The 27,978-nt window shown below is 55.9% G+C and overlaps 1 protein-coding gene across 1 annotated transcript; it reads left to right on the forward strand.

Moving 5' to 3' along the window:
• Positions 1 to 208: 208 nt before the first annotated feature.
• FAIM2 (Fas apoptotic inhibitory molecule 2) lies at positions 209 to 27,947 on the forward strand. The gene is made up of 12 exons (XM_036399802.2): positions 209 to 572; positions 3,014 to 3,194; positions 7,587 to 7,690; positions 7,805 to 7,869; positions 8,485 to 8,538; positions 12,481 to 12,531; positions 13,645 to 13,684; positions 14,510 to 14,547; positions 15,942 to 16,029; positions 19,363 to 19,458; positions 22,046 to 22,099; positions 24,109 to 27,947. The coding sequence occupies exons 1-12, from the start codon at positions 558 to 560 to the stop codon at positions 24,256 to 24,258; spliced, it is 936 nt and encodes a 311-aa protein (XP_036255695.1). The 5' UTR covers positions 209 to 557; the 3' UTR covers positions 24,259 to 27,947.
• Positions 27,948 to 27,978: the final 31 nt, after the last annotated feature.

A 27,978-nucleotide genomic window follows, 5' to 3' on the forward strand; every position in this document is an offset into this window, starting at 1 on the left:
CTCTCCCATCCCTCTCCCATCCCTCTCCCATCCCATCCCTCTCCCATCCCTCTCCCATCCCGACCCTCTCCCATCCCTCTCCCATCCCTCTCCCATCCCATCCCTCTCCCATCCCTCTCCCATCCCTCTCCCATCCCATCCCATCCCTCTCCCATCCCTCTCCCATCCCTCTCCCATCCCATCCCTCTCCCATCCCTCTCCCATCCCGACCCTCTCCCATCCCTCTCCCATCCCTCTCCCATCCCATCCCTCTCCCATCCCTCTCCCATCCCATCCCTCTCCCATCCCTCTCCTATCCCATCCCTCTCCCATCCCTCTCCCATCCCCGTCCCTGTCTCCCCTCGCGGCTCCCCTGCTCGGCGGGCTGGCAGTGGTACATCCCTGCCTCCCTGCCTCCCTCCCTCCCTGCCTGCATTGCCCGCTGCTCGGGGACGCTGCTGGCAGCGAGGGCAGCGCTGCGGGGGCTGCGGCGGCCGCGTGCAGCCCCACACCCGCGGGAGAAGGGCTGGAAGGGCCCCCAGATCCATCCCGATCCGTGCCCGGGGCAGGCAGCAGCCATGACCCAGGGGAAGGTACGAGCGAGGCCGGGCCGGGCAGGGCGAGCCCGTCCCTGTTGCGTAACGGCGCCTTCGGAGCGGAGAGAGCGGCGCAGGGAAGGGGTTTAGGAGCACCGAGGGATTTAGGAACAGTGATGGGTGCAAGGGGAGCGGGGCACCCGTGCACGGTGCCTGCCATGGGGGCGGAAGGGGCTGGGGGCTGGTTTGGGGGTTGGGGGCTGGTTTAGGGATGGTTTGGGGATTGGAGGCTGGTTTGGGGTTGGTTTGGGGATCGGGCTGGTTTAGGGGTGATGGATGCACAGCTCAAACCCCGTTGGACCGGACCTGTGGCCGTTTTACCCCCTGTGCCCCCCAAATCCCGGGTGTGGGGGGGCTCCGTGAGCTGTTTGTGCTGTCCCACCCCTGTCCCCATCTGGCAGCACCTCCTGCCCGGCCCGGGGGCTCAGGATTTTGGGGGTTTGGGGGATTTTGGGGCTCTCCAGTGCTCTCAGACCGAGGAGGGGGGGTTGTGGATCCTCTGCCAGCTCATGCACCATCGCCATGGCAACGCTCTGGATGCAGCTCCATCCCTCTGGATCTCCTTGGATATTCGGGGGGGTGGGGAGGGGGCTCGCAGGATCTCGGCCCCCTAAACCCAAGGGACAGGGAAGGACAGGGAAGGACAGGGAAGGACAGGGAAGGACAGTCCCTGGGGCTGCCAGGGGAGGTGGCACAGCTGCATCTGCCCGTGGGACTCATCCCAGCCTGGCCCTGCTGTGTTTTCAGGGCCCGTGGCCCCTTCAGCTGGAGCTCTCCTCACTCTGCTCTGTTCAACCCCCCCTGTTTTGGGGTTCATTGCCTCTGCAGCCCCCCCGAGCTGTGGAGCTGCTGCTCCTGGGCTGAGCTGGCTCCTCCAAGGGCAGCAGAGTTATCCTGGCAGTTCATCTACCCCAGCCCAGCTGGGAGGTTAAAGGGATCATGTTCCCAAGGAGAGGAGTGTGCTCAGGTGGCCCCAGGTTGGCTCCTTGCTGCAGCCCCGGGTCCTTGGAATGCTGGGAAGCAGCAGAGCTGAGCCTCCACACGGGCACAGGGGAGAAAATTCTGGAGGGCCAAACCAGAGCATTCCTGGGAGCAGCTGAGCCCAAATGAGGTAAACAGGAATGAAGAGTTCAGGATTTTCTGCCCAGGATCTGAAAGCTCTTTTTAAGGAGCAATGTAGGAAGTTTGATGAGAAGCAGAGAATTCCTTGGATGTTTTTGGTGTCACGTTGAGCCCGAAGCACTGCGGGGGCTCCGGGTCTCCCCTCAGACCTCCCTGCCTGGAACTTCTCATCCCAACGAGCACCTCCGGGGCTTTCCCATCGCCCCTCAGCCATGGGTGCCCTTCCCAGGGTGCAGGGATGGGCTCGTGCCCAGCCCCCAGGAATGGCTGGGGGGCTCCCAGTTCCCGTGGCTCCCAGTTCCTTTGGCTCCCAGTTCCCGTGGCTCCCAGTTCCTTTGGCTCCCAGTTCCCAGAGCTCCCAGTTCCCATGGCTCCCAGTTCCCAGAGCTCCCAGTTCCCAGAGCTCCCAGTTCCCGTGGCTCCCAGTTCCCAGAGCTCCCAGTTCCCATGGCTCCCAGTTCCTGGTGCTCCCAGTTCCTTTGGCTCCCAGTTCCCGTGGCTCCCAGTTCCTTTGGCTCCCAGTTCCCAGAGCTCCCAGTTCCTTTGGCTCCCAGTTCCCAGAGCTCCCAGTTCCCATGGCTCCCAGTTCCCAGAGCTCCCAGTTCCCAGAGCTCCCAGTTCCCGTGGCTCCCAGTTCCCAGAGCTCCCAGTTCCCATGGCTCCCAGTTCCTTTGGCTCCCAGTTCCTTTGGCTCCCAGTTCCCAGAGCTCCCAGTTCCCGGTGCTCCCAGTTCCTTTGGCTCCCAGTTCCCGTGGCTCCCAGTTCCTTTGGCTCCCAGTTCCCAGAGCTCCCAGTTCCCGGTGCTCCCAGTTCCTTTGGCTCCCAGTTCCTTTGGCTCCCAGTTCCCAGAGCTCCCAGTTCCCAGGGCTCCCAGTTCCTTTGGCTCCCAGTTCCTGGTGCTCCCAGTTCCTTTGGCTCCCAGTTCCCAGAGCTCCCAGTTCCTTTGGCTCCCAGTTCCCATGGCTCCCAGTTCCTTTGGCTCCCAGTTCCCGTAGCTCCCAGTTCCCATGGCTCCCAGTTTCTGGGGCTCCCAGTTCCCGTGGCTCCCAGTTCCCGTGGCTCCCAGTTCCCATCTCTCCCAGTTCCCATCTCTCCCAGTTCCCATCTCTCCCAGTTCCTTTGGCTCCCAGTTCCCATGGCTCCCAGTTCCTGTGGCTCCCAGTTCCCATCTCTCCCAGTTCCCATGGCTCCCAGTTCCTGGGGCTCCCAGTTCCTGACCCCTTTCCCAGAGCCCATCCGTGCCAGTTTCTCATCCAGGGCGGTTTCTGGGATGCTTTTACTCATCTCTCTCTCTCTCTTTGCCCCTCTCTGTGCAGCTCTCTGTGAACAGCAAACCCCCCAGCTCTGAGGGGCAGGGGGACAAGAAGGACAATGCCACAGCCCCCCCGGCTCCCCCGTCCTACGAGGAGGCCACAGCGGGGGAAGGGATCAAAGCCGGGGCTTTTCCTGCCCCGCCCGCGGCCCCGCTCCACCCCAGCTGGGCGTACGTGGATCCCAGTAAGTCCTTCCATGGATGGGCTGGGTGAGCCCTGGGAGAGGGGCAGAGATCCCCCAGCATGGAGAGGAGAGGGGGAACCAGGATAAGAGGGGGAGCAGGGATGAGAGCAGGAGCAGGGATGAGAAGGGAACCAGGATAAGAGGAGCAGGGATAAGATGGGGAGCAGGAGAAGAAGAGGAGCAGGGACAAGAGAGGGGACCAGGATAAGAGGAGCAGCAGGGATGAGAGGGGAACCAGGGATGTGCTGCTCAGTTTGGCCCAGGGCAGAGCTGCAGCCATGAGCTGTGAGCCTCTGTCTGCACAGGAGAGTCTCTATCTACGTGTAAAAGTCTCCATCTACACATAAAACTCTCCATCTGCAGATAAAAGTCCATATCTGTGAATAAAAGCCATTCCAGCCATCCCAGAGACCTCACGAGGGAGTAAACTCCTTCCCAGTGGGAGAAATCCCCATTCCCAGCTCGCTGCCCTGGGAGATCCCAGCTCCTGGGGCTGGAGAAAAGTCCTGGATCAGCTGCAGGGATCCCCCCACCCCCTCCTGCAGCTCCTGCTCAGCCCCAGCTCTCAGAGCAGCTGAGGTGGCACAATTGGTGTCACAAGTGGTGTCACAGCCCCCAGTGTGGCTGTTGGCAGCTGCTGGCAGAGCCAGGGAGGCTGGGACACGGCTGGGGCCAAAGGCTGGATTGTTCCAGCATCCTCGTGGCCATTCCTGGGCAAACCAGCGATTTTTCCAACACCCAGAAGCTCCCTGGAGCTGCTGCTGGGCTGTAGCAAAGGACAGAGCCCTGGCTGTGCCCAGGGAATGGCTGCAGGCTTGGAACCGGGGATGGAGCCTGGGAAGTGACCCTGGGGGTGGCCAAGTGCTCACTCAGCACAGTTCCAGCCAGAGAAAACACTGGGATTATGGGATTTAGGGACTCCTGAGCTCTTGGCCTGCTCCATCCTTTGCTGCCTGTTCTGTCCAGCTGCAGGGATGGGATGCTTGGGGAAGGGGAAGGAGTGAAAACCTCCCCTGCTGTGTCTGTGCTGCACATTCTGATGGTTTCTCAGCCTTTGCCCTGAGGAACAGGATAAATCCCCCAGGTGCCTCTGGGCATCATCTGGATTTTTCTGCTGTTGCAATGAACTAGGGGGGGTGAGGCCTAAATGGGGTGGGATGGGGTATTTGGGGTTTAGGGGGTGGGATGCAGTATTTGGGGTTTAGGGGTGGGATGGGGTATTTGGGGTTTAGGGGGTGGGATGCAGTATTTGGGGTTTAGGGGTGGGATGGGATATTTGGGGTTTATGGAGTGGGATGGGGTATTTTGGGGTTTAGGGGTGGGATGGGGTGTTTGGGGTTTAGGGGTGGGATGGGGTATTTGGGGTTTAGGGGGTGGGATGCAGTATTTGGGGTTTATGGAGTGGGATGGGGTGTTTGGGGTTTAGGGGGTGGGATGGGGTATTTTGAGTTTTAGGGGGTGGGATGGGGTATTTGGGGTTTAGGGGTGGGATGGGGTATTTGGGGTTTAGGGGTGGGATGGGGTATTTGGGGTTTATGGAGTGGGATAGGGTATTTTGAGTTTTAGGGGTGGGATGGGGTATTTGGGGTCTCCAGGTGGGAAGCCAAACCCACTCTATGGGATGTCTCACACCTGACTGGGGGAGCACCTGGAGAGAAGGGATGTGGGTTTGGGGCTGTTTCTGTGACCATGAGCTCAGGACACACTGTCCGGCTGTGGCCTTGGACGGGGGGACAGATGGGGGGACACCAGGAGGGAGGAGGATGGAACCCTCTGGATGCTGGCAGGGAGGGAGGGAGGGAGGAGGGTAAAACCCTTCAGTTCCTCAGGGCATTGAGGTGCCAGCTGGGGGTTTAGGGGCCAGCTGGGGATTTAGGGCCAATTTGGTGTTTAGGGGCCAATTTGGTGTTTAGGGGCCAGTTGGGTGTTTAGGGGCCAATTTGGTGTTTAGGGGCCAATTTGGTTTTAGAGAACAATTTGGTGTTTAGGGGCCAGTTGGGTGTTTAGGGGCCAATTTGGTTTTAGAGAACAATTTGGTGTTTAGGGGCCAGCTGGGAGTTTAGGGGCCAATTTGGTGTTTAGGGGCCAGCTGGGGGTTTAGGGGCCAATTTGGTGTTTAGGGGCCAGTTGGGTGTTTAGAGGCCAGTTGGGTGTTTAGGGGCCAATTTGGTGTTTAGGGGCCAGTTGGGTGTTTAGGGGCCAATTTGGTTTTAGAGAACAATTTGGTGTTTAGGGGCCAGTTGGGTGTTTAGGGGCCAGCTGGGATTTTAGGGGCCAATTTGGTGTTTAGGGGCCAGTTGGGTGTTTAGAGGCCATTTGGGTGTTTAGGGGCCTGTTGGGTGTTTAGGGGCCAATTTGGTTTTAGAGAACAATTTGGTGTTTAGGGGCCAGTTGGGTGTTTAGAGGCCAATTGGGTGTTTAGGGGCCAATTTGGTGTTTAGGGGCCAGTTGGGTGTTTAGGGGCCAGTTGGGTGTTTTGAGGCCAGCTGGGGGTTTAGGGGCCAATTTGGTGTTTAGGGGCTGGGATTGCTTTGGTGCAGGAGGCCTCGAATTCCCAGGAATTCTCCCTGCCCAGGTACTCTGGGGTTGATGCGGGATCCAGGAGAACACGCAGGAGGTTCAGCTCCACTGGGGCAGGAAGGAAGGACCAAGGGATTTACTGACAACAGAACAGCACCAGGGACTTATTTCCTGATGGGAGCACCTAAGTGAAGCTCCTGCATTTTGAATGAGTAACTTTAACCAGGAAAACAGGAGAAAATCAGGATCAGGACCTTGAATTTGGCTCTCTCAGAGTCTGCTCTGAGATTGAGAGGGTCTTTGCTCCATCTCCTGAAGGATTTTGGTATCCCTGAGCTCAGAAGCTTTAGGAGGAGGGGAGGTATCTGTGGACCAGGCAGAGACAGGAATGTAAAGCAGGAAAATCACACAAAAATCCTTCTGTGAAACCCAGCAGGGGAGACTTCAGTGACACAGGAGAGGAGCACAGAGGGCACAGAATGGTCATGGAGTCATGGAATGGTTTGGGTGGGATGGGACCTTTAAGCCCATCCAGGGCCACCCCTGCCATGGCTGCTCCAAGCCCTGTTCAGCCTGGCCTGGGACACTGCCAGGGATGGGGAAAGGAAAACCAGCAACAGCAGCTTCTGTTCCAGTTTTGGCCCAGCAGAGGTGACTTGTGTGGGGATTTGAGGGTTTGGGGGAAAGTTTTTCTCACTGGTAGCATTGGAGCTGTTTCCTCCTTTTTCAGGCTCGGTGCTTAACTGTTTCCTGAGTCCCTGCATGGAAATGGGTCTGAGGGATGGAGCTCAGGGAGCTGCCAGGAGCTGCTCTCAGAGCAGGGACGTTGTTGACAAAGCCAGGATGCAAACACAGCTCAGGAGAGCAGCGAGAGACTCCTCCTGCTCCCTGGGAATGCTGAGTCACAGCTGCTCCCCTGGGAATGCTGAGCACAGCTGCTCTGGGGGTGCTTTAGCATCCAGTGAAAGGAGAGCAAGGGATGATCCCAGCCCTCCCATTGCTGTGGAAGGTTTGGTGTTTGCTCAGACAAGGACTCAGCCTGGTGTTGGGATGGTTTGTGGGAATGTTCCCCCTCTGCTCCCAGGGATGGTCCTAAGGAGCAGCAGGAGTGGGAAGGGAGCAGAGGAACTTTTGTGTTTGCTGGGAAATGTCCCAACAAAGGCAGGAATGATGAATCTGACTCCATGTTCTCAGAAGGCTAATTTATTACTTTATTATACTATAGTATATTAAAGAATACTATAATATAATATGTAATATACTAAAGAATAATATATGTAACATTCTTTAATATTAATATTCTTATAATAATATTCTTTAATATATTATATTAAAGAATACTATACTTTAATATAATCTATAATATAACTATACTAAAGAATACAGAAAGGATACTTAATAAATGCTAAAAAGATTATAATGAAAACTCGTGACTCTTTCCAGAGCCCTGACACAGCTTGGCCCTGATTGGCCAAATAGTCAAAACAATTCACATTAAACCACTGTAACAATCACCTGTGGGTAAACAATCTCCAAACACATTGCACGTGAGCAAAACACAGGAGAAGCAAATGAGATAAGAATTGTTTTCCTTTTCTCTGAAGCTCCTCAGCTTCCCAGGAGAACAATCCTGGGCGAAGGGATTTTTTCAGAGAATGTGAATGGCACAAGGAACCTCTGGGGATTTGGGGCACCAGACTGAGCTGTGATGGCTCCCTGGGCTCAGGTCCCACAGCTGGGGGGGATTTGGGATTTGGCCACAAGGAACCTCTGGGGATTTGGGGCACCAGACTGAGCCGTGATGGCTCCCTGGGCTCAGGTCCCACAGCTGGGGGGGTTTGGGTGGCAGCTGCTCCTTTGGCCTCTCTGCAGGCACCAGCCCCAGCTACGGCAGCGCGGGGTACCCGGGGGACACGGAGCTGCTCACCACCTTCAGCTGGGACGACCGCAACGTGCGCAGGGTGTTCATCAGGAAGGTGAGGCCGGGACACGGCCCTCACCCTCGGGGCTGGCAGAGCTGGACCCCCGGCCCCTGGAGGGCCTGGCTCTGCTGGATTCTGGGATCCATGGATCACCACCTCTCCCTGCAGGTTTACGCCATCCTGATGGTCCAGCTCCTGGTCACCGTTGTCATCGTGGCTTTCTTCACCTTCTGGTGGGTGCTGGGTGTGTCCTGGGCTATCTGGGAGCGGGCCCTGGGCAGGTTCCTGGGGCTTGTGTCACACCTGGATTCTTTCTGAGTATTCCAAGAGAAAAGCACAGCTGAGGGAACACTCAGAGGTCCCTCAGTCCTCTTTGCCCCCATTCCCACCCACGCTCAGGTTTGGATCCCCCATGCTGGATGATCCCCATGGCCGCTGCCCTTGGCAGTGGCTGCTGGGTTTTCCCTGTGGGAGTTACCAGATCCCAGCTCCAGGAGCTGCCTTCCCTCCCCTGCTCATCCCCCTCTCCAGCTCGGATGACCGAGCGCTCTGGGTGTGTGTGGCTCATGTTGCCTCCAGAATAAATAATGGATCAATGCCAGCCTGAGGATTTGGGCTCCCTAATCCCCTGTGGGAGCCATTCCCAGCCAGCTGCGGTGTGGAACTGGGGGAGCAGCGCCTCCCTTCCCACCTGGCAGCTGGAATTCCTCTCCACAGGCTCAGGCTGCCGAGAGGATTCACCCAGGGCTGGGTTTCAAATCCCCTGCTCGGGCTGTTCCCGGGTTCATTGAGCAGGGAGCTTGGAGGGACTGGGTTCGTCCTGCTCAGGATCTTTCCTTGTCTTGCAGTGAACCAGTCAAGGGCTACATCCAGACCCACTCTGCCTGGTACTGGGCTTCCTAGTGAGTATCCCTGGCTTTTCCTGCGGCCTTGTGTGCTCCAGACAGCCTGGGTGGGGATGTGGGGATGTGGGAAGAGCCTCCAACACTTCCCAAACACTGTCCTGCATGTGAAGCATCACTCTAAAGTGTCCAGGGGCAACTGGGGAAGGTCATGGAATCATGGAATGGGTTGGGTTGGGTTGGGAGGGACCTCAAAGCCCACCCAGTGCCACCTCTGCCATGGCAGGGACCCCTCCCACCATCCCAGGCTGGGCAGGGACCCCTCCCACCATCCCAGCTGCTCCCAGCCCCACTGTCCAGCCTGGCCTTGGGCACTGCCAGGGACCCAGGGGCAGCCCCAGCTGCTCTGGGCACCAATCCATGGGTGAGCCTGAGGTGAGCAGGTGGAAAATCTCACCTGAATGAGCAAGAGACCCCAAACACCTCCCCAAAAATGGCTCGAGAAACCAGGGTTGAAATAAATACCTGAGTATTTCCTGCAGAAAGCCAGAGAGAACTGGGGAGTTTCCAGGGAAACAGAAACTCCTAATGAGACCTAAAGGGATGTCCAGGGTACCTTAGAGGGTTGATTTTGGGAAGGTCCCCTGGGAAGCTCCAGAGGCCTCCTTGCAGAGCAATCAGGAAAACACTGCAGAGCCCCATGTCTGACACCTGGAAGGATGTTCAGGGCACCGTGGAGGCTGAACTTTGGGGTTTCCCCTTGGAAGCCAGGTGGTTGTCGTGGTTTCCATTACATAACATCCAGTGGGGTGGATTTGGAGGTGTTGGGATGTTCCTGGCCATGTCTGGGTGGGGCTGTCACTCCTGGGGCTCCATCCCAGAGCCCCAAAGTTGGGGTTCCGTTCCTTGGTTCCTCCAGCCAGCCCAGAATGGAGCTCCCAGGTGCTGGCATCTCCTGGCTCCGTGGTTTCCAGGCTGCTGGCGGGGTCAGTGCTGCTCATTCAGTGTGAGGTGAACTCAGCTTTAATCAGTTCACACCCAAATCAGCAGATGTGACACCGGCTTTATGTAACCTGGGAGAACCCTGCAAACAGCAGCCATGGGAGCTCCGGGGCACCAGGAGGGAACCAGAGGTGCTCCAGAGGGCAGCTGGGCTTGGAGAGGCACTGTCACCTCCCAGGGGACAGGGGGAGGAGGCTCAGCCCTGCTCAGGTCCCCACCTTGGCCTCTGGGGTCACCTCTCCAGCTCCCTGCCCAGATGGGGTTTATTGCCTCCTGTTTCCCAGCTGGAACACCCTGGGACAGCTGGGGGGGTTCTGTCCTGGAGGGATTTCCCCCCTGGTCATTGTCCCCCTGTGCTCAGGTCAGACCCCACCTGCAGAGCTGCCCCAGCCCTGGGCTCCCGCACAGGGAGGATGAGGAGAGAGCCCAGAGGGGGCCCCAGAGCTGCTCCAGGGCTGGAGCCCCTCTGGAGCCAGGCTGGGAGAGCTGGGGGTGCTCAGCTCACTGCAGGGAGAGCTCAGAGCCCCTGCCAGGGCCCAAAGGGGCTCCAGGAGAGCTGGAGAGGGGCTGGGGACAAGGGATGGAGGGACAGGACACAGGGAATGGCTTCCAGAGGGCAGGGATGGATGGGACATTGGGCAGGAATTGTTCCCTGGGAGGGTGGGGAGGCCCTGGGATGGATTTCCCAGAGCAGCTGGGGCTGCCCCTGGATCCCTGGCAGTGCCCAAGGCCGGGTTGGACAGGGCTTGGAGCAACCTGGGACAGTGGGAGGTGTCCCTGCCATGGCAGGGATGGGATGGGATGGGATGGGATGGGATGGGATGGGATGGATTTTAAGCTCCCTTCCCACCCAGGCCATTCCATGCCTTTAATTTTGTCTGTTTTTTCACTGCTCAGTGAGCCAAGCCCTTCCCTTCATTCCAGTGTCTCCAAATGTTTTTCCTGCTCTGTGCCTGGGTCTCCTTCCCAACCAGAGACCTCTGTAATAAAACCTGGGAGCCCCAGGATGTTTCCCACTGCTGGGATGGCCCTCCAGGGGGAATAAACCCAGAGCAGACAGGGGATGGAGGGCCCTGCTGGCTCTGTGCTCCCCACAGTCTCTTCCCAGCTGCTCAGCCGTGTCCAGGCTGCTCCCACTGGGCTTTCCTGGTTTCCCAGTGGGAGAGCTGGGCCTGGGTTTATCTCTGTGCCCTCGTGGCCCTGGGCTCTGCCATCACCTCCCTGCCCTGGCTGAGGGTCAGTGGCTATCGGGAGCCATCAGCACGCCCGGAACTGCTGCCCTGGGGGGAGCAGCTCCCAGAGCCTGGAAAAACACCCAGCTGTGGGCAGGAGAGCCTCCTGCAGCTCTGGGGCTGCTGGGCTTGCACAGGCTCAAATGCTGGGAGGTAAAACCTAAAACCTGCCAGGACCTGGGTGGGGCTGGGCAGCCACTGCACCTTGGGCTCCTGTGAGCCAGGAGGATCCTCCTGGCCTGGGCTTGTCCCTGAGCCCTGTTCTGAACGGATCCTCCTGCCCTGGGCCCTTCCCTGAGCCCTGTTCTGAATGGATCCTCCTGCCCTGAGCCCTGTTCTGAATGGATCCTCCTGCCCTGAGCCCTTCCCTGAGCCCTGTTCTGAATGGATCCTCCTGCCCTGGGCTTGTCCCTGAGCCCTGTTCTGAACGGATCCTCCTGCCCTGAGCCCTTCCCTGAGCCCTGTTCTGAATGGATCCTCCTGCCCTGAGCCCTGTTCTGAATGGATCCTCCTGCCCTGAGCCCTTCCCTGAGCCCTGTTCTGAATGGATCCTCCTGCCCTGGGCTTGTCCCTGAGCCCTGTTCTGAACGGATCCTCCTGCCCTGGGCCCTTCCCTGAGCCCTGTTCTGAACGGATCCTCCTGGCCTGGGCTTGTCCCTGAGCCCTGTTCTGAATGGATCCTCCTGCCCTGAGCCCTTCCCTGCCCTGGGCTCTTCCTCAAGCACTCCAGGAGTGGAATCCAGGAATGGGTTGGGTTGGAGGAACCCTCAAGTCCACCCCGTGCCACCCCTGCCATGGGCAGGGACACTTTCCACTGTCCCAGGTTTCTCCAATCTCTGTCCAGCCTGGCCTTGCACACTTCCAGGAGTGGAAAGCCCAAAAATTCCCATTCCTGGAGGGATGTACCCCGGGAGCAGCTCCCTCCTCCAGCACAGCCCTTCCAGCCCTGCCTGAGCCCGGCCACTTTGCCAGCCCTTGGTTTAAGAACCTCCAGCCTTGACACCCCCAGGCTGGAAAGGGTTTGGAAACGAGGGGCAAAGCCTGGCACCTCCATGTGAGAAACTCCCAGAACCAAGGAATCCTGGAATAATGAAGGTGGGAAAAGCCCCTGGAGCCCATGGAGTCCAACCACCAAACCTCCCCTCACCACTGACCAAGTGTCCTGGGTTGATAAGTGAGTTTTTTGGGAGGTTGTGGTCAAACCAATCAGTGCTCAGATCTGAATGTCCCCCAGTGCCACTTCCAAAGGCTTTTGGACACTTCCAAGGATGGGATTCCACCACTGCCTGGGCAGCCCCTCCCAATGCCCGACCTCCCTTTCCATGAAGGAACATTTCCTCAGAGCCAACACAAACCCTGTTCTGCCCTGTTTGTCATTTGGGTGCTCTGCTCCAGATCCTGCCCTCAGCTTCTCCAGGGATGTTTTGTCCCACCCTGGGGACGGGCACAGGCAGAGGAGGCTCCTGAGGGCAGGAAGGAGCTCAGTGAGAGGGACCAGGGGTGGGAACCACCCTGATCCAGCCTGCTGGGTGTTTGCATTTCCAACATCCCCATCCCAGGCTGCTTTTCCAGGCAATTCCATCCCAGGGAATTCCACCATGCCTGGCTGCTTTTCCAGGGAATTCCATCCCAGGCTGGTTCTCCAGGCAATTCCATCCCAGGCTGGTTTTCCAGGGAATTTCACCCCAGGGAATTCCCCCCTGCTCCACCCTCCCAGGCTGTTTTTCCCCCCTGAACTCTCCCTTTCTCTCTCTCTCTCTCCTTGCAGCGCCGTTTTCTTCGTCACCTACCTGATCCTGGCCTGCTGCTCCGGGCCCAGGTGAGGAGGGGATGCTTTGGGGTCTGGGACAGCCTGGGGAAGGCAGCAGGAATGTTTTCCTCAGGTTTCCAGCCCTGTTGTGGGGCAGGGATGCAGCTGCTGTGTTTCCATGGGATCATGGAATGGTTTGGGTTGGAAAGGGCCTTAAATCCCACCCAGTGCCATGGCAGGGACATCTCCCACCGTCCCAGGCTGCTCCCAGTCCCATCCAACCTGGCCTTGGGCACTGCCAGGGATCCAGGGGCAGCCACAGCTGTTCCAGATGCTGGAAACAGCTGTTCCAGGCCTGGGGTTGCTGCAGCTCAGGAGTCCAATTGCAGCTGGGACTTCCAGCAGGAACTGCCCTATGGCAATGCTGTGAGGGCCCCAACAAAGGAGGAATGATGCACCTGACTCCATGGATAGCAGAAGGCTAATTAATCACTTTATTATACTGTACTATGTAGATTTCATCTAAACTGAATCTGCCAAGCACTCACTCTGCACACTCTGCACAGAATCTTGTGACTGTCACAGTCACACACACACACACCTGGCCCTGGTAGGCCAAGGAAACAAAACATCCTCCCTTTGGGTAAACAATCCCCATGTTGCATTCTACACAGGCACAGCAAGTGAGAAGAGTTGTGTTTTCCCTTTCTCTGAGGTTCAGAGAATGCGAATCTCAGAAATCCTTGGGAAGAATTGTGCCTTGCTTTTCTCTGTGAAGAGAAATGTGGCAGCGCCTCCCCGTTTGCAGCTCTGGGTTCTGGGAATGAAACATTCCAGAGGATGCTCTTGCTGGGTTCTGGGAATGAAACATTCCAGAGGATGCTCTTGCTGGATTCTGGGAATGAAACATTCCAGAGGATGCTCTTGCTGGATTCTGGGAATGAAACATCCCAGAGGATGCTCTTGCCAGCTCCCAGGGGAGCAGGAATGTCCTGGGGATCTCTGTCCTGGGGCTCCCAGCAGGGTGACTGTGCCCTGCACTGCCCCAGCACTGCTGCACCGGGCACTAATTACCAGCAGGGTCATTAATGGCCATTAATTACCCTCACAGTCCCTAATAACCCTCATGGTCAGGGATTCCCTGGCACAGCCCTGGCTGACTGACCCCTGTTTGCTTTGCAGGAGATACTTCCCATGGAATCTGATCCTGCTCAGCATCTTTGTGAGTGGCACATCTGGCCAACATCTGCCCTGGGGGCAGAGTGGCTCCCAGGACAAGGCTGGAATTCCTGGGGAAAAGTGGGAATTTCATCCCCTTCTTGTCCTGGGCTTGGGCTGAGGAGCTGTGGTTGCACTGGGATGGGAAAAGGTGGAAAGAAAGGGAGCCTCTGTTTGTTAAAAAATTGCAAAAAATAATCTGTGAAGTGTGGTGGGAACTGGGATTGGAGCTGGGGGGAGAACTGGGATGGGAACCGGGATGGGAACTGGGATGGGAACCAGGATGGGAACCGGGATGGGAGCTGGGATGGGAGCTGGGATGGGAACTGGGATGTGGGATGGGAGCTGGGATGTGGGATGGGAGCTGGGATGGGAGCTGGAACAGGAGCTGGGATGGGAACTGGAATTGGAGCTGGGGTGGGAGCTGGAGTGTGGAACAGGAGCTGGGGTGGGAGCTGGAATTGGAGCTGGGGTGGGAACTGGAGTGTGGAACAGGAGCTGGGATGGGAACTGGAGTGTGGAACAGGAGCTGGGATGGGAGCTGGAGTGTGGAACAGGAGCTGGGGTGGGAGCTGGAGTGTGGAACAGGAGCTGGGGTGGGAGCTGGCTCCTGCGAGGGAGGGATGCAGGAGCAGCGACTCCTCCCGTGCTGTTTGCCCTCCCTCTGCCCTCTCCTGTGCCCATCAGTCCCTGGAGGGTTCCAAACGCTGCCCCAGCTCCTTCTCCCGAGAGTCTGGGGCCTCCCCTGCCCCTTTCTCTGGGACTGAGGGATTTCCTGTGGTGCCTGCTCGGGGCAGGGGCGCACTAACCAGGCTGTGTTTTCCCCCAGACCCTGTCCATGGCCTATCTCACTGCCATGCTCTCCAGGTGGGTTGGGCACTGCCCTGTGTCCTGTCTCTTCCTGAAAGCATTCCCTGTTCCTGGGGTACCTGAGCTGCCTGGGGCTCCCAGCAGCCACACAAAGCTCGAGCTTCCCTGGGGAAACTTCCCAAGGAAAGGTTCCCAAGGCCTGTCCCTGTGCCAAGGGAGGCAGCACTGGGGGATTCCCACATCCCAAATCCTGCAGGAGAGCCCTGGAGTGGCAGCACCTGGAGGGGCTGGAGGTGACCACTCAGTGATCCCACACTTCTCACTGGGCAGGTCTCAGGCAGGTGGGGATGCAGCGAGCCAAGGGATTTGTTCCAGCAGTTTCAGGAATTTGTATCCCAGCCTGTTCCCTTCTGCTCACGTGCACCAGGAAATCTGAAATCTGCTCCTGGCTCGTGTGGGAGCCTGGAGAGAGGGCCATGAGCCAGGCTGGGTGATGGATGGGGACAAAGAAATCCCTGGCCTCAGCAGCTCCAGGGGGAAAACTCCAGAGGCTCCACACAAATCCCCCAGGGAGAGCAGGACTGGCTTTTCCAAGGGCTGAGCCTGGCACTGCAGCCAAAATCCTGATCCAGCCTGGAAACCATTCCTGAGCCTGCAGCCCCCTGTCCCTGCTCCAACCCCTCCTTTTCCTAACGCCAGGCTGGGCAGGAGCCCGGGGCTGCTCCTTTGCTTTCCCCTCATGCTGTGGTGACTTTTGTCACCCTGGTTTTGTTACCTCCCAGTCAGGACCTTCCCCATTCCCTGTCTGTCCGTGGACACTGGGATTGATGGACTTGGAGCTGCTCTGGGAGGCCCAGATGGACCCTCCTGCCTTCCCTCCATCCTTCAAAACAGCAGGAAAACTGTGACGGTGTTCACAGGGGTTCTTGGATTGGGGAAGAGACGAGGATCTGACTCCATGTTTGATTTATTACTTTTTGATATATATTACACTAAAACTGTACTAAAAGAATAGAAGAAAAGGTTTTATCAGAAGGCTGGCTAAGAATAGAATAGGAAAAAATGATAACAAAGGCTTGTGGCTCGGGCTCTGTGTCCGAGCCAGCTGGGCTGTGATTGGCCATTAATTAGAAACATCCAACATGGACCAATCCCAGATGCACCTGTTGCATTCCACAGCAGCAGATAACCATTGGTTGCATTTTGTTCCTGAGGCCTCTCAGCTTCTCAGGAGGAAAAATCTTAAGGAAAGGATTTTCCATAAAAGATGTCCATGACAGAAAACCCATCCAAGCTTTTTTCTATCCTTCCTTATCCAACATTAGTGTAGAATATTGGTAATTCCAGCGCTGTTTGTGCCCCTAGGATTCCTTGCCCAGCTCCTGCCTGTCCGAATCCCCTTTCCCATCCCTGGCAATGACCCTAATTTGATTTTCCTGGTCATTTTGCAGCTACTACAACACCAAGTCAGTGCTGCTGTGCCTGGGGATCACGGCCCTGGTCTGTCTGTCTGTCACCATCTTCAGCTTCCAGAGCAAGGTGGGGACGTCCCTCGGGAAGGGGACACTGGGGCAGGACAGGGGGGAACGGGGGCTGTCTGGAAACAGCACCAGCCCCAGGGATGTGGGGATGGCACGAGGAGGTCGGAGTGGATCAGGACACGTGCGAGGGAGGGACGTGGCTGGGATGGAAGTGGGGCTAGAAAATGGTGATAAATGGGAATAAAATGAGATTTTTTTGTGGATTGGGGGCTAGAAGATGCTGATATGTGGGAATAAAAAAGATTTTTTTGTAGATTGGGGTGAGGGCTAGAAGATGCTGATAAGTGGGAATAAAATGAGATTTTTTAATGGATTGGGATGGGGGCTAGAGGATAGTGATATATGGGAATAAAATGAGATTTTTTTTGTGGTTTGGGGGCTAGAAGATGCTGATATATGGGAATTAAAGGAGATTTTTTTCTGGATTGGGGTGGGGGCTAGAAGATGCTGATTTATGGGAATGAGATTTTTTTCTGGATTGGAATGGGGGCTGGAAGTTGCTGATATATGGGAATAAAATGAGATTTTTTGTAGATTGGGGTGGGGGCTAGAAGATGCTGATAAATGGGAATAAAATGATATTTTTTTAATGGATTGAGATGGGGGCTAGAAGATGGTGATATATGGGAATAAAATGGGATTTTTTTGTGGATTGGAGTGGGGGCTAGAAGATGGTGATATATAGGAATAAAATGAGATTTTTTTTGTGGATTAGGGTGGGGGCTAGAAGATGCTGGTATGTATATAATAAATTAAATGAGATTTTTTTGTGGATTGGGGTAAGGGCTAGAATATGGTGATATATGGGAATTAAATTAGGTTTTTTTGTGGATTAGAGTGGGGGCTAGAAGATGCTGATACACTTGAATAAAATGAGATTTTTTTGTAGGTTGGGGTGAGGGCTAGACTATGCTGATATATGGGAATAAAATGAGATTTTTTATTGGATTGGGATGGGGGCTAGAGGATGGTAATATATGGGAATAAAATGAGATTTTTTGTGGATTGGGGGCTTGAAGATGCTGATTTATAGAAATAAAATGAGATTTTTTTTATTGGGGTGGGGGCAAGAAGATGCTGATTTTTTGTGGATTGGGGGCTAGAAGAAGCTGATATATGGGAATAAAATGAGATTTTGTTATAGATTGGGGTGAGGGCTAGAAGATGCTGATAAATGGGAATAAAATGGGATTTTTTTGTGGGTTGGGGTGTGCCACAGGTGCACGTGGTACTGGAAGACGCTGATGTGTGGGAATAATCTGGGATTTTTGGAGGGCTGGGATGTGCCAGGGATGTCAGAGGGGCTGGCAGGGGCTGCAGGGTGGTAAACTGGGGGTTTCAGAGGGTTGTGCTGTGGGACACAGGAGGACACGGGTGTGTGGTGGGTTTGGGATTCCTTTGGCGGGACCCGAGCCCTTCCCTGTGGCACCGAGGGGATTTGGGGGCGCTGGCTCAGGGCAGGGGGTGCGGGCTGGGAGGGAGAGGCAGAACCAGCCCCGGGTGGGTCCTTGGGGGCTGCAGCAGCGTCAAAGCCAGCACTGAACCACGTCCCTGAAGTACCAAGGTCTGGGGCTCTGAGGCCTTGCAGGGTCCTGGGTTGTGTCAGCCTCAGTTTTGGAGAAATCCAGCAAAAATTTGCCGATTTCTAGCTTGGCACCGTATGATTGGCAAGTACGAGTGGCACAAACAGAGGCCATTTTCCATGGGAAAAAGAAGTCATTTCCCCAGGATCCTGGGATCAGATTAAAGGTGGTGTTTGGGGCTCTAAGGGTTTGCAGGGTCCTCCTTGATGGCAGCTTTAGTTTTGGAGAAACCCAGAAAAGTTTGCCAGTTTCCAGCTTGGCACCACCGCCCTGTTGGCCAGGGCGAGTGGCCACAGAGGGAGACCATTTTCCATGGGAAAAAGAAGTCATTTCCCCAGGATCCTGGGGTCAGATGAAAGGTGACAATTGGGGCTCCAAGGCCTTGCAGGGTCCTAGTTGCTGGCATGTTTAGTTTTGGAGAAATCCAGCAAAATTTGCCAATTTCTAGCTTGGCACCGTATTATTGGCAAGGGCGAGTGGCCACAAACAGAGGCCATTTTCCATGGGAAAAAGAAGTCATTTCCCCAGGGTCTGGGTATCAGATGGTGTTTGGGACTCTAAGGGTTTGCAGGGTCCTCCTTGATGGCAGCTTTAGTTTTGGAGAAACCCAGCAAAGTTTGCCAGTTTCCAGCTTGGCACCACCGCCCTGTTGGCCAGGGCGAGTGGCCACAGAGGGAGGCCATTTTCCATGGGAAAAAGAAGTCATTTCCCCAGGATCCTGGGATCAGATGAAAGGTGACAATTGGGGCTCTAAGGCCTTGCAGGGTCCTAGCTGCTGGCATGTTTAGTTTTGGAGAAATCCAGCAAAAATTTGCCGATTTCTAGCTTGGCACCGTATTATTGGCAAGTACGAGTGGCACAAACAGAGGCCATTTTCCATGGGAAAAAGAAGTCATTTCCCCAGGGTCTGGGTATCAGATGAAAGGTGGTGTTTGGGACTCTAAGGGTTTGCAGGGTCCTCCTTGATGGCAGCTTTAGTTTTGGAGAAACCCAGAAAAGTTTGCCAGTTTCCAGCTTGGCACCACTGCCCTGTTGGCCAGGGCGAGTGGCCACAGAGGGAGGCCATTTTCCATGGGAAAAAGAAGTCATTTCCCCAGGATCCTGGGATCAGATGAAAGGTGACAATTGGGGCTCTAAGGCCTTGCAGGGTCCTAGCTGCTGGCATGTTTAGTTTTGGAGAAATCCAGCAAAGTTTGCAAATTTCTTGCTTGGCATTGTATTATTGGCAAGGGCGAGTGGCCACAAACAGCGGCCATTTTCTATGAGAAAAAGAAGCCATTTCCCCAAGGTCTGGGTATCAGATTTAAGGTGATGTTTGGGGCTCTAAGGATTTGCAGGGTCCTTGTTGCTGGCAGCTTTAGTTTTGGAGAAATCCAGAAAAGTTAACAAATTTCTCGCTTTGCACTGTATTGTTGGCAAGTGTGAGGGCTGCAAACTGAGGCCATTTTCCATGGGAAAAAGGAAGTCATTTCCCCAGGGTCTGGGTATCAGCTCAGAGGTGGCCTTTAGGGCTCTAAGGACTAGCAGGGTCCTAGTTGCTGTCACCTTTAGTTTTGGAGAAATCCAGCAAAGTTTGCCAGTTTCTACCTTGGCACTGTATTATTGGCAAGGGCGAGTGGCCGCAGTTGGAGGCCGTTTTCCAGGGAAAGGGAAATCCTTTCTCAGGGACTGGGTATCAGCTCAGGGGGGCATCTGGGGCTCCCCCCAGTGCAGCCCCTGGAACAGAAACCCCTCTCTGCCCTCTGCAGTTCGACTTCACCTCGTACCAGGGCGTTCTCTTCGTGCTGCTCATGGTGCTGTTCCTGGGGGGGCTGGTCCTGGCTGTCATCCTGCCCTACCAATACGTGAGTGATAACTGGGACAAACCGGGCCAAACTGGGCGGGCTGGGAGGTGGGGGGCAGCTCCCTGACAATGGGTGGGAACTGCAAGGAGGGATGGGAGAGCAGGGTCATTCCCTGGGATGGACTGTGGGATACAAGGATGGAGCTGGCCCAGGGCTGGGGATGTTTCCTGCTGTTCCTGGTGGTGGAATCGTGGAATGATTTTGGTCAAGAGGGACCTCAAAGCCCATCCCATCCCATCCCATCCCATCCCATCCCATCCCATCCCATCCCATCCCATCCCATCCCATCCCATCCCATCCCATCCCATCCCATCCCATCCCTGTGACCGTGTTCACAGGGGTCTCAGGTTGAGGGAAGAGATGAGGATCTGACTCCATGTTTCAGAAGGGTTGAATTATTATTATATGATATATATTATATTAAAACTATACTAAAAGAATAGAAGAAAGGATTTCCTCAGAAGGCTGGCTAAGAATAGAATAGGAAAGAATGATAACAAAGGCTCTGTCTCGGGCTCTGTGTCCGAGCCAGCTGGGCTGTGATTGGCCATTAATTAGAAACATCTAGCATGGACTAATCAAAGATCCATCTGTTGCATTCCACAGCAGCAGATAATCAATGTTTACATTTTGTTCCTGAGGTGCCTCAGCTTCTCAGGAGGAAAAATCCGAAGGAAAGGATTTTCCATAAAAGATGTCTGTGACACATCCCATCCCATCCCACCCCTGCCATGGGCAGGGGCACCTCCCACTGTCCCAGGCTGCTCCAGCCTGGCCTTGGGCACAGCCAGGGATCCAGGGACAGCCCCAGCTGCTCTGGGAAATCCATTCCAGGGCCTCCCCACCCTCACAGGGAGGAATTCCTGCCCAATCTCCCATCCATCCCTGCCCTCTGGCAGTGAGAAGCCATTCCCTGTGTCCTGTCCCTCCATCCCTTGTCCCTCTCCAGCTCTCCTGGAGCCCCTTCAGGCCCTGGCAGGGGCTCTGAGCTCTCCCTGGACCCTTCCCCTGTCCAGGTGAGCACCCCCAGCTCTCCCAGCCTGGCTCCAGCCCTGGAGCAGCTCCATGGCCCCCTTTGGACTCATCCCAACATATCCATGCTCCCCCTGTGCTGGGATCCCCCTGGGTGCCAATGGGGTCTCACCTGAGCACAGCTGCCTCAGTTTCCCCTCAGTAAAGCAGGGAAATGAGCACATTAAACTCTGTCCCAAGCCCAGGGCAGGACTTGGACTCAGAACTAACACCCAGCACCTGCAGAGCTCAAATCTTGAGGCCTCCTGGTTCCTCTGGGCACAGCAGGGGCTGAGCTTTGCTCCCAGTTCCAGTGAAATTCCCCCTGTGACTCCCTCTGATGAATATATTTAAATTGTGCTTGTTTGATTTGAATCACGGAGTGTCCTAAGGGGGAAGGGACACACCAGGGTCATCCCCAACTCCTGGCCCTGCCCAGGACATCCCAACAGTCCCACCTGGTGCCTGGGCACTGTGCAAATGCTCCTGGAGCTCTGGCAGCCCTGGGGAGCTGTTCCAGTGGAGGAAGAACCTTTTCCCAATATCCAACCCAACCTCCCCTGACACAGATCCAGCTGTTCCCTCAGGCCAGTTAAAGCTCTTGGTGTTTCTTCCAGTGGGATCAGCTGTGTTTGGGTAAATAAATCCCTTCTGGGAGTGCTCCAAAGTGTTCTATGATGAGAGTGCTGGGACTGGGACAGGGGGGCTTCCCATCCCTGGAAGTGCCCAAGGCCAGGCTGGACAGGGCTTGGAGCAGCCTGGGGTAGTGGGATGGGATGGGATGGGATGGGATGGGATGGGATGGGATGGGATGGGATGGGGATGGGATGGGATGGGATGGGATGGGATGGGATGGGATGGGATGGGATGGGATGGGATGGGGTGGGATGGGATGAGATGGGATGGGATGGGATGGGATGGGATGGGATGGGATGGGATGGGATGGGATGGGATGGGATGGGATGGGATGGGATGGGATGGGATGGGATGGGATGGGGTGGGATGGGCTTTAAGGTCCCTTCCCACCCAAACCATTCCAGGATCCCATGATTTCCACAGGACAGGTGCTGGGGCCAAGGGCTGTTTGCAATGAGGAGCAGCTGATGGAGAAGTTCAGGAGCTAAATGGACACAAGGGCTCAGGGAGGGAGGGTCCAAGGCCCTGTGCCCTGTGCTGTGCCACACACACATTCCCAGGGAGCTGCACAAGCTGGAAGTGCTGCAAACCCAGCCTGGGCTTTTGGGGCATCTCCCACCTTTCCCCTCCAGCTGGGAGCCAGGGACCTGGGCAGGGAAGTCCTGGGTAGCCCAGTCTGTGCAGCTCTGACAGCTGTGTCCGTGTGTCCCTGTCCGTGTGTCCATGTCCATGTATCCCTGTCTGTGTCTGTGTATCCCTGTCCATGTCCATGTGTCCATGTCCATGTGTCTGTGTGTCCGTGTCCATATGTCTGTGTCCATGTCTGTGTCTGTATGTCCATGTGTCCCTGTGTCCCTGTCCCTGTGTCCCTGTCCCTGTGTCCCTGTGTCCCTGTCCATGTGTCACTGTGTCCCCCTGTCCCTGTCTGTGTGTCCTGCAGGTCCCGTGGCTCCACGCGATCTACGCTCTGCTCGGGGCTGGGATCTTCACCATGGTGAGTGGCTGCTCCTGGGACCCGGCGGGGAAAGGAGCTGGGGAAGCAGAGGGGAAAGGAGCTGGGGCCTGGAGGGGAAAACAGTGGGGAAAGGAGCTGGGGCCTGGCGGGGAGCCGGGGCAGGGGCTGAAGCCTCGCAGGGGGCCGGGGAAAGGAGCTGGAGCCGGGGCAGGGATGGAGCCGGGGCAGGGATGGAGCCGGGGCAGGGATTGCAGAGCTCGGGCGGTCCCGGAGCAGCGATCCCGGCGGGAGGGGCCGCAGACGTGCCCGTGCTGGTGCCGGTGCGGGTGCTGGTGCCCGTGCTGGTGCTGATGCCCGTGCCAGTGCCAGTGCCTGTGCCCATGCTGATGCCCGTGCCAGTGCCGGTGCCAGTGCCCGTGCCGGTGCTGGTGCCCGTGCCGGTGCTGATGCCCGTGCCGGTGCCAGTGCCCGTGCTGGTGCCAGTGCCCGTGCCAGTGCCTGTGCCCGTGCTGATGCCCGTGCCAGTGCCGGTGCCTGTGCCAGTGCCGGTGCCTGTGCCCATGCTGATGCCCGTGCTGATGCCCGTGCCTGTGCCGGTGCTGGTACCCGTGCCGGTGCTGGTGCCCGTGCCGGTGCCCGTGCCGGTGCCAGCGCAGGGCATGGTGTGAGTGCCAAGCTGTGTGGGGTGAGCAGCCCTGGCTGGGTTGCTCTGCAGGGATCAGGGACAGGCCAGAGGTGCCTCTGAAGTGGAGCAGGCAGAGCTGAGCTCGGCAGAGCCCCGGGAGCGAGGGGATGCAGGGATGAGGCTGCACGGTCGAGTCGGGGCTGGTCCAGTGAAAGCGAGCCAAGGTTCAGGATGAGTTTGGCTCAGAGAGGTGCAGAAAACCAGGGAAGGCTGAGGCTCTGGGGATTAGGAGGCATTAGGAGGGTTTACACAGGCGGGAAAAGCCCCGGAGCTGGGCAGCTCCTCCAAGGAAAGGCTTGGCTTGCTCCCGGTGGTCCATCCCCAGAGCCCCTTCCCGAGCAAGTCCCGGTTCCTGTGCTGGGATCCAGCCGGGGATCAGGTGCCTGTGGAGATGCCCGGTGCTCCCGGTGCTCCTGGGGCTGGGGCTCAGCCCGGGGGTGACCGATGCTCCGGGGGCCGGAGCAGTGCCTGCGGAATTCCCGGTGCTCCCGGGGCAGTGCCATGGGTACCCGGTGCTCCCGGGGCAGTGCCTGGGGAGGTGCCAGGTGCTCCCGGTGCTCCCGGTGCTCCCGGGGCTGGGGCTCAGCCCGGGGCTGCCCTGGCTCCGAGGCGGTGCCCATTGGGCACGTTGGGAATGGGAGCAGTTGAGCAATTGCCTTTATCACCCATAAAAGTCACTCCAAGGGAGCGCGGGGAGCTCGGCGCTGATTCATGGCTCAAGATCCCTCTGTAAAATACAAGGAGGCTTCAACATCTGATAATTACCCCATAAACATCAGTCAGAGCCTGGGCCTGGCCCTGCCAGGGCAGCTGGGCTGGGATTTGTTCTGGGAGGATAAAAGAGCATCTCTGGAGGATGGTGCAGCCCTGGAGAGCTCTGGGCCCCTGAGGGGCAGCAGGATGGCAGAAGGAGGAAAGGGAGGGAGGAGAGTGGTGGATTTCAGTCACACCTGGGATTTCTGGCGGTGCTGCTCCATATCCTGTTGGGGCCAGGCCACCCTGTGACCACCTCCTTCCCTGGCAGGTGTTTCCCACCCGAGGGAAGCGTGGGAATACCAAGTTATGGGCTCTGGGATGAGGAGGGAGGGTGGCTCCAGAGTTGGCCTTGGGATGGAGGAAGCCTGAGGGAAGAGGGCCTGGAGTGGGAGCTGCACTCGGGGTTTGATTGTCAGAGGGGAAATGAGGGAAGGGGAAAGTTGCAGCTCATTCAGTGCCGTGTTCTGAGCTCTTAAATTGTGGCTACAGCACATAAAAAGGGGCTGCACCCCAATCCAGGGGATTTCTCCTGTCATCAGAGCCCTTCTTGCCTCCCTGAGCCAAACCTCCCTGTCACTGTCCCGGGTTTTCCTCCCTTCCCTTCCAGTTCCTGGCCCTGGACACGCAGATGCTGATGGGGAACCGCCGGTACTCTCTGAGCCCCGAGGAATACATCTTTGGAGCCCTCAACATCTACCTGGACATCATCTACATCTTCTCCTTCTTCCTGCAGTTCTTTGGCTCCAGCCAGGAGTGAGGGCAGCGGGGCAGGATGCTCCCCATGCTGGCAAATGCGAGGGGTTAAATTGAAAAGCAGAGGTGAAAGGGTTCAAACCCGCCAGCCTGACCCAATCCCTCCCTTTCTGGTCCATCTGAGGGGCCCCAGGCCCCTCCTGCAGCTTTGTACATTTGCTGCCAGGCCTTTGTGACCCAGAGAGCAAAGCAGGGCTTCAGTGTCATGTCCCTTCTGCTCCCCCCAGCCCCGCCCAGCCCAGCCCAGTCCAGAGGCTGGGGCAGGAGCTGGGACCTTCCTGGCCCCAGGGGCTGCTGGAGGTGCCCTCTGAGTGCTGCCCATCATGGGGTGAAAGTGCTGTGACCAAACAGCAGAGAGGGCAACAGAGCAGGGAGTTTGGTGAGATCCTGGCAGGAAAAGCAGCTGAGCCAAGGGAAAAGCCTTGGGGAATCCTGGCATTGCCCTGTTCCCCACAATCCATGGCAGCTTGGTGGCCTCTGTGCTATTCCTGGTGACTCCTGCTGTTGGAAAGATGGAGTGTGGGATCACGTAGCTGGATTTCAGTGCTCCAGGCACAGGGAACCTGTTTGTTCAGGACGTGCAGCTCTCTGAGGTCATCCCTGGTGCCTCTGCAGGAAAAATTCCCCTGGATCACTTGCATCCGGCTGAGTGTCCTTCCCTTCCCTTCCCTTCCCTTCCCTTCCCTTCCCTTCCCTTCCCTTCCCTTCCCTTCCCTTCCCTTCCCTTCCCTTCCCTTCCCTTCCCTTCCCTTCCCTTCCCTTCCCTTCCCTTCCCTTCCCTTCCCTTCCCTTCCCTTCCCTTCCCTTCCCTTCCCTGATCCATGGCTCCCACCCTGGGGAATGTGCTGGTTCTTTTTGGACTGTGGCTCCTCACAGGGGGATTTGGGATCCCAGGGAAGGAATATTTCAGGAAATGGCAGAGAAGAGCTGGAGGAGGCTGAGTTTCCATGCTGGGAAATGCCATTCCATGTGGGAAATGGGCTGGGATCCTGTGACCCACCCTGAGGCTCTGACACCCTCGCAGAACTGTCCTGGTTGCTCCAGATTTGGGTTCCTAAGGGGTTCTTTCCAGGGGCTGAGGCCATTGGAGCAGCAAGGTTCCTCTCCATGGCTGTTTTCCATTTCTCCTCTCCCAAACGGGAATGTCAGCGTGGGCTCTGGATGTGCTCAGGTAACTTTCCACCGTGCCCCGCTCACATTCCCTGTTTGGGGCTCAGCTGGCTGATCTGGGGCTGTAAAGCTCCCCAGGGAGATAAGGGCCCTTTTGCTCTCATTCCAAGGGTGATCCCTGCTGCAGATAGGAGCTGGTATCTCCCATCTCGCTGGGAATGCCGCGAGTGCTGCGTCAGGGAGCTGCCTCCAGCAATTCCTGCTGCACAGAGGCTCTGCCAGAACGCTGGAACGTTCCTGCTCCTTCTGCCCTGGGTTTTACCCCACACATGTCCTGTCCTCCTGCCACACGTGTCCAGGGAAAGTTACTGGGCAGGGAATGGAAATGCTCCGGCCCCTCTGTGGCTGCAGTGATGAGCAGAAGTGATGCCTTCCCCTTGTCTTCCTTCCTTCTAAAACAACCTCCAAAAAAACCCCAACCAGAACAAAAATCACCAATCAGACACAAAAAAAACCCCAACCAGACCAAAAAACCCCAGTCAGACACAAAAAAACCCAACTAGACCAAAAAATCTCTGACCGGACAAAAAAAAAAAAAACCCAACCAGACCAGAAAAATTCTCATCCAGATCAAAAAACCCCAGTCAGACCAAAAATCTCCAAGCAGACCAAAAAATCTCAACCAGATCAAAAAACCCCCAACCAGACCAAAAAACCCCAGTCAGACACAAAAAACCCCAACCAGACCAAAAAAATTCTCATCCAGATCAAAAAACCCCAGTCAGACCAAAAATCTCCAAGCAGACCAAAAAAATTCTCATCCAGATTAAAAAACCCCAGTCAGACACAAAAATCTCCAAGCAGACCAAAAAATCTCAACCAGATCAAAGAAGCCCCAACCAGACCAAAAAACCCCAGTCAGACACAAAAAACCCCAACCAGACCAAAAACCCCCCCAACCAGACAAAAAACCCCAGTCAGACACAAAAAAACCCAACCAGACCAAAAAATCTCAACCAGATCAAAAAACCCCAACCAGACCAAAAAACCCCAGTCAGACACAAAAAACCCCAACCAGACCAAAAAAATTCTCATCCAGATTAAAAAAACCCAGTCAGACACAAAAAACCCCAACCAGACCAAAAAATTCTCATCCAGATTAAAAAACCCCAGTCAGACAAAAAACTCCAACCCGACCAAAAAATCTCAACCAGACCAAAAAATTCTCATCCAGATTAAAAAACCCCAGTCAGACACAAAAACCCCAACCAGACCAAAAAATTCTCATCCAGATTAAAAAACCCCAGTCAGACACAAAAAACCCCAACCAGACCAAAAAATTCTCATCCAGATTAAAAAACCCCAGTCAGACACAAAAAACCCCAACCAGACCAAAAAATTCTCATCCAGATTAAAAAACCCCAGTCAGACACAAAAAACCCCAACCAGACCAAAAAAATTCTCATCCAGATAAAAAAACCCCAGTCAGACCAAAAATCTCCAAGCAGACCAAAAAATCTCAACCAGATCAAAAAACCCCCAACCAGAATAAAAAACTCCAGTCAGACACAAAAAACCCCAACCAGACCAAAAAACCCAGTCAGACACAAAAATCTCCAACCAGATAAAAAATCCCCAAACAGACCAAAAAACCCCAACCAGACAAAAAACCCCAACCAGATAAAAAACCCCAACCAAAACCAAATTCTTTTTGGGATGAAGGACAGCACGAGCTGATGGCAGCAGGAAGTTCATGCCCTGCTGGTTCCTGCTGAGGGGAACCAAACCCTTGGATTGCTGAGCAGCCAGGACTGGGAATGGCACAGGAGGAACCCTAAAAATGGATGGAATTGGAGTTCCAGGAGGGATTTTCCCAGCCCTCAGCAACCTTTCCTTGCTCACAGTGATTTCCTGTAGGGATTTGTGCTTTCCAGGCTTGGAGGGAGGAGTGTGGAGCTCCATGATGAGCTAGGGCTCTGAAATAGTCCCAAAACTCCTCCAAAATGCCCTGCTGGGAGCTGGGGAGGAACACAGGGACCTGCAGCCCCCTCTGGAATTGTTCTTTTTCCTTCTGCTGTGGAGTAACTTTGCTGCTGCTGCATCCTGGCTTTCCTGCTGATATATCCTGGCTTTCCTGCTGATATATCCTGGCTTTCCTGCTGATATATCTTGGCTTTCCTGCTGATATATCTTGGCTTTTCTGCTGATATATCCTGGCTTTTCTGCTCCTATTAGGAACACCTGGCATGACCCTGCTCCAGGCACCTGGCTAGGGGGTATTTCTACCCTCCTGTGTCCCTTGCACATGTCCTGGTCCCTTTTCCACACTGATCCCACCCCAGCCAGCCCTGGTGGATGCTGAGCACTGTCCTGCTCGGGGAGCTGGAGCTCCTCAGGAGGGTGAGGGATGCAGGATTTGGGGTGGGATGTGGAGGGCTGCTCCCCCTCCTCCTGTGTCCTCCACCCCAAGTCCTCATCCAGCTCCAAATCCCAAACCTTTGGAGAGGTCATTCCTATGATTTCACTGTAAATAGGATTTTGTATCTTCTCTGACTATTGCTAATAAATGGTTGCAAAACTGTTCCTGTGCCTGTTCCTGCTCTGGTTGTGCAGG

This window comes from Molothrus ater, chromosome 30 (genome assembly GCF_012460135.2).
Source record: "Molothrus ater isolate BHLD 08-10-18 breed brown headed cowbird chromosome 30, BPBGC_Mater_1.1, whole genome shotgun sequence".
NCBI lineage: Eukaryota > Metazoa > Chordata > Aves > Passeriformes > Icteridae > Molothrus > Molothrus ater.